The 11,322-nt window shown below is 37.4% G+C and overlaps 1 protein-coding gene across 1 annotated transcript; it reads right to left on the reverse strand.

Moving 5' to 3' along the window:
* Positions 1-939: 939 nt before the first annotated feature.
* Positions 940-6,858, reverse strand: Pcdh20 (protocadherin 20). Its single transcript, XM_015486259.2, has 2 exons — positions 6,058-6,858; positions 940-4,996 (listed from the first exon to the last, which is right to left on the reverse strand). The coding sequence occupies exons 1-2, from the start codon at positions 6,187-6,189 to the stop codon at positions 2,270-2,272; spliced, it is 2,859 nt and encodes a 952-aa protein (XP_015341745.1). The 5' UTR covers positions 6,190-6,858; the 3' UTR covers positions 940-2,269.
* Positions 6,859-11,322: the final 4,464 nt, after the last annotated feature.

Here is an 11,322-nt window from a genome sequence, read left to right on the forward strand (position 1 = left end):
CTGTTATTGATGTTTTTAATGTGAATGAGATGTTTTTGTAAAGGAAATCCTGTCACAAGAAGTTATTAAGAAATACATCGTTTTATTAAAGTTACAAACATTATTCATGCTGGAGATGAAATTCATACCCCACAACATATGAATCTTCTTCAAATTTAGAAATGAATAGAATTTTTTAAATAATTTACACTGATAGTAAAAGTCATTGCACCTATGCAGAATTTATTTTTTATTAACCACACTACTTGTATCTCATGTAGCTTCTTCCTTAAAAAAACGCAAAAAGTAAAATATGATTGAAAAAGTATGGTTTTCTCTACTGCAATATATCAAGTATGAATGAAAAGTTTTGTGGGTTAAATGATCTTAGTCTCTTAGCTCAAGTGCCTCACATACAAAAGTAATTCATGATAAAAATATATTTATTTTTGTAACAAACACTACTGCCTCATATGCTTATTTTTATTTATTCAAATTCTCAAGTTGAAGTAAACAAGAAAAATGAATTAATACAAATTCAAATGGTCCTCGGGATTTGCATTAAATTATTGTTTTCAGTGTATTTTTACTTTGAGAAACTATTGAAAGCTAATGAAACACAGCAAATGAAAGATTTGCTGTAAGTATGTGATAGAAGGAAAGTTTATAATTAATATTAAATCTATAATAAATTAATATGCATATGTATATGAATGGGTGCAAAATTTTCATGAACTTACATGAAACATATAGTCAGACTCTCTGCTGTTTATTTCTATACACCCAAACTTACTAACTTACCCAGTGTTCAATTTAGTAATGAATTAGTTTAAGATAAACTTTAGCACAGAATACTAGTTTACCCATATTTAACCCTAAAGCCAACAGATGCCAATATAGGCACTTCAGTGAAAGAACAAGCCCATGTTCAAATATAAAATGGTAAAAATGAGAAAGAAATTATGAAAATATATACCTTTAATTTGCAGACATATAAACACTTTTGGTACAATACAGACACATGATGCAAAAAAGTAAGATGATCCAGTTTAAGCTAACACATTCCTTGTTTATACAGATTTTGTTATAGTGCTCAGATAAAATAAAATTTCCAGCTCACACAATGAAGCAAAAGTGATAAATCCAGTGATGGACCAGTTTTCTTCATTGCAAAACATTCAGTAAAAGCTAAATTATCAAAGGAATCTGCTGCTGGGCTTACAAATAAACTCTTGGATCTAATCCAAAGCCAAAGAAAGGAAGCCAGAAATGGTAGCCAACAACCTAAACAATAAAAGGAAAGTATAACTTTCATATAAATGCCCAACTAAAACAACCAGTAGCACAGACTAGCTTCTACAATAATTTGGTTTTAATGTGCTTTTTGTTTTCTTATGTGATAGATGAGTTTAAGCATATAAAAATCTAATGTATAACCAAGTACAAATTACTACTGACAAATATTGAAAGCACTAAAATGTCATGAACACTAAAAAGCAAATAAGGATTGAGACCTTTATTTGCTTCTGGCTGTTTTGGGGGGAGCACAATTTCTAATTACATTTTCTGTAAAGAAGGATACATATATTTTCCCCTGTAATCATAGCAAGTCTCGTGGTAAAGCAAACAGAAAGCAATTTGAGTACACAGAAAGTAAAATACTCTTCACCAGTCCAAACTTGTAACACATGGCAATGTTTTTATCCTTGCTAAGAAGGAATTGCACTTCTTTTTAATGCCTTCTCTTTCAAACTATACATGATGTACCTATGAGGTAATAAACATTCTAAGTACATTTATTTTCTTTCATATCATATATTTAATTAGGGCAAAATTCAATGTAATTTTACATTTATTTAATGTTAAAAACATATTTAAAATATACTCTCTCATTAATTTCATGTACAATACCTCAAACAGTTCCCTGCAAAGGAGCAGCTCATGCCCTCTTGTGGTGAAAAGACTTTTAGATGAAAAAAAAAAAAGTATCATTTTTCTTACCTTACTTCCCAGGTTTTATCAATCATTTGCTTGGTGTATGAAAGCTGCAAATCATGTCCAAGCTGTATTATAAATAACAATTCTATAGCTGTTAGTACTAATTTTCATTTAAAAATGCTGTACACATTTTATAACTCTGAATTTGAATTTAAAAACCTGTAAACAGCTATTTACAATATAAGTTATAAATTAGTCATCCTTCATTGGAACTGCCATCAATATATTCTTGTGTAGGCAAAGAAAACTATCCAAAGTCAGTTAAAACAGCTCTGTTATTCCACATGAAATATTAAATATTAGAAATATCCATTGGTTTTCTCTCTCTCATATGCAAGTCAATTTTTCCTTTTAGAGGAATTTGTACTTCCAAATTTTCATCTTCTCTGTGGTGTTTTTTCCCCTTCCTTAAGCAGATATATATGCCCATCCCTGTTACTAGTGTGATAGAACTCAAGCTTATTACAGACAGAGCTACTAATGTGGGCATACAGGACACAGATTCTACCTTCCTATGAGTTGGTTCTATTGAGATTTGTGGTTCTTTCTCCTCTATATTGATTTCTGGTTCTTTTCTTAAAAGACTCTCAATGTAGCTCTCATTACTGACAGTGTCATTGACAAATAGGTTCACCATGACGGTGGAATGGAGAGGCTCAGGATAACCATGATCACTCACTTTCACCAATAAGCGATGCAGTCCATAATCTGTCTGCAGCAATGCCTCTTCCAAAGTAATGTTGCCAGTTTTAGGATCAATCCTAAAGGACTCAGGCCTAGGGCCTCTTCTCCCTATGATGCTGTAAGCTATGACAGCATTCATGCCTGTATCTTTGTCAACAGCATAGACCTCTGTAACTGGGGAGCCAGGGAGAGTAGAAGGCAGTACCAACAGATAAGACATATTAGATTGAGGAAATAAAACAAGAGGAGGATTGTCATTGATATCTAGAAGGAGAATTGTGATTTTTGTGGTAGAGGAGAGGGCAGGCTCACCCCCGTCAACAGCTTCAACCCACAAGGTATAGGAGCTTTGCTGCTCTCTGTCCAAAGAGACTTTAGCCCTCAGCATGCCCTTCCCTGTATCTATGACAAAGATGTCACTCTGGTTCACCACGGAGAGGGCAACCCATCCATTTCGCCCAGCATCAGCATCTGTTACACTAATTACTCCAATTTCACCATATCCAGGAAAGTTTTCTGGCACAAAGAAGCTGAAGTCCTTGTTGATAAACCGAGGACTATTGTCATTTTTATCCAAAACTGTAAGAGTCACAGTGGCTACTGATTCTCTGGGTGGCTTCCCACAGTCAACAGCTCTGACAGTGTACCTGTACTTTTCTTTCTCTTCTCGGTCCAGCTGAGTAGAAACTGTCAGGATTCCTGTAACACTGTCTAAGGAAAAATATGATGGAGCATCAGGTCCCAGGAAATATGAAACTTGGCCTCTCTCTCCACTGTCAGCATCTGTAGCATACAGCTTAGTCAAAAAGGCATTGGGTGCATTATTTTCTTCAATAGTAAGCTCAATCAAGGGCTGAAGGAAAACAGGAGCATTATCATTGTCATCTAAAAGTTGCACTTTAATGATTCTTTTGACATGAAATCCCTCTGAGTTCCAGGCCACCACAGCTATTTCGTAGAACTGCTGTATCTCATAGTCCATAGGTTTTGAGGTCTCTAGCAAATATTCATTATTGTATGGTTTGTAGGGTGACAACCTAAATGGCCCTTCACCATCCAGGTAGCAGTTAACCTTGTATTTACCTTCTGGATCTCTTATGGTAAAAAATGCAATTGGAGTGTTAACAGGTTCCAGTTCTTTCAGATAAACAATTCCATCTATCTCATTTGCTATATAACGTGGGACAATTTCAGGTGGTCTAAAAATGACTTTGATAATAGACACTAAAGCAGTGATCACAGCAGGAATACAGCCTGGTCCATTAGCAAGGATGGTGAGTTTGTGAGTTTGTAGAACATTTCCTCCAATCTTGCTGAAAAGTTTAATGACCCCTGTAGCTTCGTCCAGATGGAATAAATCCTTGGATGCTTGTGGAACTTTCTGGCTATAACTATAGGTAATCAGAGCATTGGTACCCAAGTCTCTGTCCATAGCTTGAACAGCTGCAATTGGGGTGCCAACTGTAGCATTCCCATACACAGTGATATTGATTTGTGAATCTATGAAGAGAGGGCAATTGTCATTAATGTCACTTATGCCAATGGTGAGAGTGGCACTGCCCAACAGTGGTGGAGACCCACCATCTTCGGCTATTATGATGCTCACATACTGGTCCTGGGTTTCCCTGTCCAATGCACCCATAACAATTAGGTAGGGGGTGCGCTCCCCATTCTCATTCTCCTCCACATCCAGGGTGAACATGCCATGGTAGTCCAACAAGCGATAGGTCTGCACCCCATTAGTGCCTACATCTGGGTCCACAGCAGGATGCTCTATGGCCAACCTGGTGTTTACAGGTGCATTTTCTGGGACCCAAACTGAGATTTGGGAAACAGGGAACTGTGGAGCATTGTCATTAATATCCCTGATGGCAATTTTCACCTTCACAAACCTGAAGTATTCCTGAGGCAGAACCAGCACATCCAGAAGCAAAAGGCAAGAGTCAGAGGAAGGAGAGGAGATGGAAATGCTGCCACCCCAGGCAGCTCCTCCACCCCCTTCAAGACACAGGGCTTCTCTGTCTATCTCCAGTGCAGAAGTGTGCAACTCCCCAGAACGGTTGTCTAGGGTCACATACTGGCCACTTAGTCCCCCAGAGGCCAGGCTGAAAGAGAGAGGGGGATTCCACTCAGCGCTAGAGCCGGTGTGCTCTGGCAGGGACTGCTGATTCCGTCTCCCTGTAGCCCGGGGTACCAGCCTCAGGTCCTCAGCCAGGCTGCCGATGAGCACCCCCGCTGGCAGTCCTTCGTTCAGGCTGTACAGAAGCTCCGTGGCTCGGCTGTAACTCGCGAGGCAGTTGAAGGGTCCCACGAAGAGAAAAAACAGGAACACATGCTGGAGTGGAAGGAGGAGAGACGGTTCATTTGCACACACGCGGAAATAACGGGGATAAGAGTTAGAAAATAGTGCTCCAGGGTGGATGCTGCCCAGATCCCTATTTCCAGGAGGAAAACCTCTACTCAGAATAGGGTGAAGAGGAAACTTGCGGCGAAGGAGAGGTCTGTGGAGCAACATTGTCTCCAAAACTTATTTTATCTGCTCATTTTTTATTTTCCACGCTGCCCCCATCACTATAGGTAATGTCCCCATCATCAACAGCTAACATTCAAAAATCCAAAACCATAGAGCATTCCTGGAAAAAACACACTGGGATGAAGAAGGCTCCAATTCAGGGACTGCGCAACGCGACAGAAAAACCTCCCTAGGTTATGAGGAGGGAGGGGGCTGGCATTGGAGGGTACTGAAAGGTGGCCGATTAATTTCTCATTGAAATGAACAATTCAGCCATTAGGGTCCTAGAACACAAAATTTGTTACATCCCTCTGAGACCAATAAAAACAACAGTAACAGCCATAATATGAAAAACATGGCAACACACCCCACCTGCTCAACCCCCACCCCAAACCCCTCCCCGCAACGCTTTAGGTCCCAAAGAGTGATTTTCATTTTAGCACGCATGTAAAATCAAATTGAAATGATCTGGGTCTCCAGCTCTTACCAAGCCCTTCTACCACATCTCTTAGGGGGAAGAGAAGTAAACGCGGAAAATGATTATGCAAAAACAATTTGTCAGTTGCAGTAGACAACCAGCCAGATGCCGGCAACAGGAAACAATCTCGGAACCTCTGTATCTTGAAAAAGCGCTTTGAGCGCACCGTCGCCTCCCTCTTCGATCTCATCTGACAAAATTTCGGCTATTGAAACTTCCTCCCAGGAACCTAGGACTTAAATATTTCTTGCTAAAATGTAAGCACTTTATCCTAAAGTCTGTTTCCTTTCCCATATTCTTCCCGGGAAGTTTGGATTAAGGCAAAAGGTTTCAACAACCATTAAGGAGTAGAAACTGCTTTACAGCAGTGCAACTTGTCCGGATCGCAGAGCTCCTGAATCCTTACCGGTAGGTTCCTGTGGCTGGTGCTGCTCCTGGGACGATGTAGATGCCCCATATCCAGGCGCGGGTGCCAGGTCGCTGGGCGCCAGCTCACTGCCAGAACCGGCGAGCTGCGCGCATTCCCTTGGCCGCGCATTCCCAGGGAGGCTGCAGTCAACGCGCTCCTGAAGGGAGGGTGGCAGAAGACACTCCCTCTCCGTTCATGCAAATCGCTGGGGAACTTCAGCCAATAGTCACTGGCTTGTCAATTAAGGACGGGAACTAAGGCGGGCAGAAAGGCGAGGGGCAGAAGGGCACATTTATGGTTTCTAGTCCTGGACGCGAATACGTCCAGAACCTGCCAAAGGAGCTGAAATGGGGGACTTGCCTCTGAAGACTGCGTCGAGGTGTCACAGGACCGGGCACTGGAGTGCTGCCCACAAGCTTACCTCCTTGCACCAGTTAGATCTCAAGTCCACAGGTTGCTAGCAAGAGTAGGAGAATTAAAAGAAATAAGTCTGCATTTGTATCTGAATTCAAGAGAGAGAGGAAGTCAGATCCACAGAGCAATCACAGGCGCTATGCCCCCGAAAGCCTGCTTTGCCATCAGTTCCTCCCAAAGATTCGAATCCAGCAGTGTTTGCACAGCGCAAGAAAATGCACTTTTCTCAGAGGAGAGGCGTCTCAACTTCTTTGTAAACGCTGCGTGAGCCAGAAAAGCAAATATATGAATTCAGTGAATGTTTCCACATGCTATAATTTGATTATTTGCTGTTGGTGATGAGAGAGTCTCTGTTAGTTGTAGGTGCAAGCGTCTCTGGGTGTCTGTTTTGTGGTTTTATTTTAGTGGCAGCCTCAGCTTCTGACCAGAAAGAAAAGGGCAGAAAAATGTAGGGGATGGAAATAGAGACAGGAGCAGATTTGCTCTAACAGGAGTGCTTCTGCTTGCAAGCAATTTTAACATCTTTCTCTCAGGGAGGATTTAAGATAGGGAGGGCACTCACCAAAGCTTAGGTTAAAAAAATTATATTACTTTTCAGATTATTCACTTTTACTTTTTTTTTTCCTGAACCACCCGCCCCCTCCCCCGCCCCCTACTGTGTTTACTGGGAAATGACCCTTTGGGAAGAAACCCTGGAGGAGTGTGGTGAAAATGCTTGGATCTCCTCTGGGTCCAATCCTAAATAGCCACATAACTGACATGGAATCACCTACCCACTGGGCTGATTCTTCATTTACAAAATCAGGCTGAAGAGGGACTTCAGTGCATTAAGTCCAGGAAACACTTTTGAAATGCAGGGTGCCATATAAACAATGGAAAAGATCATTCAATCTCCCTAAGTAGGGATTATTCTTTATCAATAGCCAGATATCCCCTTCACAGTCCTAAACATAAAACCTTACCTGTGGAATGACAAATGATAGAGATAGAACAGAAAAAAAAAATTTTTTTCTTGGATCAAAGAAATGAGTTCTCTGTTTTCTAAAGGAACCTACTTTAATTTTTTTCTATTGTATGCTAACTAGAATATAAATTGTTCCAGCTAATTGTTGTGCTTTGGACCCTTCATATTTTCTCCTCCTTCCTGTTAATCTTAGAGACAGAGTCCTAAATATTGACAACACCTGGTTTATAAAAGCTTGTTATTGCACAAATGGTGCTCTACATGGAGTTGACAGACAAAACTCTTTATAATACAAATCAGATGTGTGGTATGAACATGGATGATAAAAAAGAAAAAAAAAAAAAGCCCTTTCAAGTGACAGTAAAATTGGAGTCCTGACAAAGTGGGCAAGCCACATACACACACATGAACTTGGGCCTCTGGGTTTTAGGCCATTACATAACCAGTAAACAAACCACAGTAGGGGAAGCATGATTTGCCTCTCCTTGCTTCTTCAGCTGCCAGTTCTGCCCTACAGCTGAACTTTTACAATTATTGGTAAATATTTATGTTGAGGTTTGTAGCTGAAGTATACTAGACTCCAAAAATCAGTACCAAGCTGCTTCTGAAGTGTGTTTAATTATGTCTTCATTCAATACCCATAGCTTCTAGAAGTTAAAGACACATGACCAGAATTAGGCAATCTGTCAATGGCCACATAACCTGAAATCTGAAGTAATTGTGCATCTAGACTGATAGCAAATGTAGCTGGGCACAGTGGTGCATGCCTGCAATCCCAATAACTCAGGAGGCTGAGGCAGGATGACAGCAAGTTCCAGGTTAGCCTAAGCAACTTAGTGAGAACCTATATCGAAATAAAAAATAAAAAGGGCTGGGAAAGTAGCTCAGTGGTCAAGTGCCCCTGACTTCAATCCCCAGTACCAAAACAAACAAACAAAAACACAACAAATGCATTGGGCTGTGTATCCCTATACAGCCCTATACAGTCAGTTTATGCCCTCTCTAATTAAGATTTTTTTTTTCTGGTGAAAATGTAGAGTTCTTTTTATAGTTTTCCCTTTGTTTATAGGGACTTTACATAAGAATTATTGTTTATGGAGATATCCAAATGGAGTAATATTATCTCTTTGTAGTTGTTTTCTCAATTATTTGTAATTTCCCTTGGACTGACTCTTAAACTCTCCATTTCCCCACTTTGGAGTGGATGCTTTTAGTATGAATATACCTTTTTAAAATGTCCCTTCTACCCCACTATTGCAGAATCTTGGTCTTCTGGCTTATCATCCAGCTGCCCACTATGGAAAGGGTTATTATCACTCCTCTCCCTTTGTTAAGTTGAAAGAAATTAAATCTACCAATTCAACCATAATTTTTGTATACTGTTTCTAAAAATAATAAACATATAAACTAAAGCAAAAGCTATTTATATAAGTTGTAAACAGGGATTAAATAGATTCTGGAATAATTTTTTTAGTTGCAAAATCTCTAAATAGAAGTTTGACATCAAGACTGGGAGATCTTGGCATGATGCTGGGCGATATCTTAAATATCACATGTCAAACTGTTCACTGACTACTTATTAACTTTTCTCTTTGAAGATCTATTAAGAGGTTTCATGCAGCTTGATATTTTTAATTGGGCTTAAATTAAAAAAAAAAAAAAAGGACCAAATACGCTTCTTTCTTCTTATGTACCATTTTCCTGGGTATTATGAAAGTAATCCCAAATTCCCACTCCTTTTGATGCCAGTCTTGTGACATACCATTTGGTGTCACATATTTCTTTCTGAAGCTGATTTAGAGAGCTCATATGGTATTATCCCCTTGAAAAATAATACTCATGAACTTCTTAGATGTCTCAATTGCTCTGGGCCTGTTTCCCAGGTGTTTTGTAAAAATTAATCTAAAAGAATTGTTATATGCCTTTCAAGCCTATATTTTTATATAGACAAGGATACCAACATGATATAATAGCTGGTACCCTGAACTGATCTAGAAGGTTTGCATTTCATTCTCTGGATTGTTGCTAAGTTCTTGTATGATGTTAGGCAATTATACATTTCTTTTTCAACTTTCTATAAAACACCCTCACTTACTATATGTACAGATAGGCATGAAATGACTTATCTCATATGATTAACCAACAGGCATTACATTAGAGGTTAATTTGGCTATTATTTACTATATCACTAGAGGTTAATATTTTTTTTATTTACTTCAAAGTTTGTGATCTTACTACATTATAAAGATGTGAGCATGATTTTATGTGTTCATCATGATACCATCTTCAAAACTTGCATTTTTATAAACATACTCTAAAACATTTAATTTTTTGAATACAGTGTTTTATAAGTAACTTTAACTCTTTTTCAATTAATTCTCATGGTATCATTTAAAGTATTTTAATAATTGTAAGGTATCCACAAAATTCCATGTCATTAATATACACATACATATTTAAAGCATTTAGAATCATAATCCAATCATGGAATGTTTAATTAAAACTGAAAATAAATGCAAGTTAAAAATATTACCTGATTTTAAGACCATTTCAATCATTTGTCCTATTATAGAACATAATAATATTCTATATATTATATTTCATATAACAGAACATATGAAATCAGCAGTCCCTTTTGAAGGGTCATATACATTTTTGTGTATATGTAATGTGAATGTTATACATGTATGTATATATAAATTTGTATGCTGTAAAATATAGTACATGTAATGTAAATATATTAAATATCATTATATATTCTGTTATGATACATATATAAAACGTATATAATATATGATTGAATAATCTATATTTTTCTAATTAAATAATTTTGGTGAAGAGATTTAAAAAATAGTATAATATATGAGAAATAATAAAATGATAAATCATTGAATATTAATTATATCCCAAACATGCTAATGGGTGCTTTACATATTATTTACTTAATCTTCATAGTTTAATAGTGTAGTTGTTATTAGACCCATTTTGTGGCCAAATATTTCATGCTTGTTCAGTATTTACATTGACTGGATCCTGATCTGTAGCCTCCAAAGTGCATGATTTTTCAACTTTGGTATAAGCTTCTCTCCTAAATGGGTGGATCTAGGGCCTATATATGTTTAAATGCATTTCAATTCAATAAACACTTACCACTTGCCTACAACAATAGCAAAAAGTTATGATGGCATAGTTGTTTATATGAGGACTTTTTAAAGTAAATCTTCTTTAGTCCATTAGTACTTCTAAATAGATACACACCCATAGACACAATTTACCTGTGTTTGGATAGCTTAGATATCCCAATTTGTAGACTGAAAATGTACTATGTGGTTATGTTTCTGTATATACTTGATATTATTGCAAAATTCTCAGTAATTTTAGGGCTATGCAGTTAGCCCTTAAGACAACAAATATGTCGCTGATTCAAATCCTCATTAAAATCCTATCATTTCTTATAATAGTTCTAGATTTTGTTCTCAGGATTGTCTGATATTAGGACATAGGCTAGAAAGACAGCATTTTTCTATCTTCTATTTTTAAGATCAAATGCCTTGATCTTAAGCATTACTATAAATTCTGATTACTTTGTATTATTTTATTAATTTTCAAGTTTACAAATTTTTACAATTACTCATTTGGGTATTTTTCTAGTATATTGGGCAAACTTTTTAAAAAATCCTATTTCATTTTCTCTATATAATTTGAAATTAATTTTGAGACTAATTGGGAATAATATATTGGCTCTTTTGCTAAAAAGTTGGACAGTTACTTTGGTAAACAAATATACCTTTATATTACTTGTATGAAGAGTATGCAAATAAGGTAAATTACTGTACTACAAACTTGTATTTCAAAACATGTATTACTGTACTGTGCAATTCATA

This window comes from Marmota marmota, unplaced genomic scaffold, assembly GCF_001458135.2.
Source record: "Marmota marmota marmota unplaced genomic scaffold, marMar, whole genome shotgun sequence".
Lineage (NCBI taxonomy): Eukaryota > Metazoa > Chordata > Mammalia > Rodentia > Sciuridae > Marmota > Marmota marmota.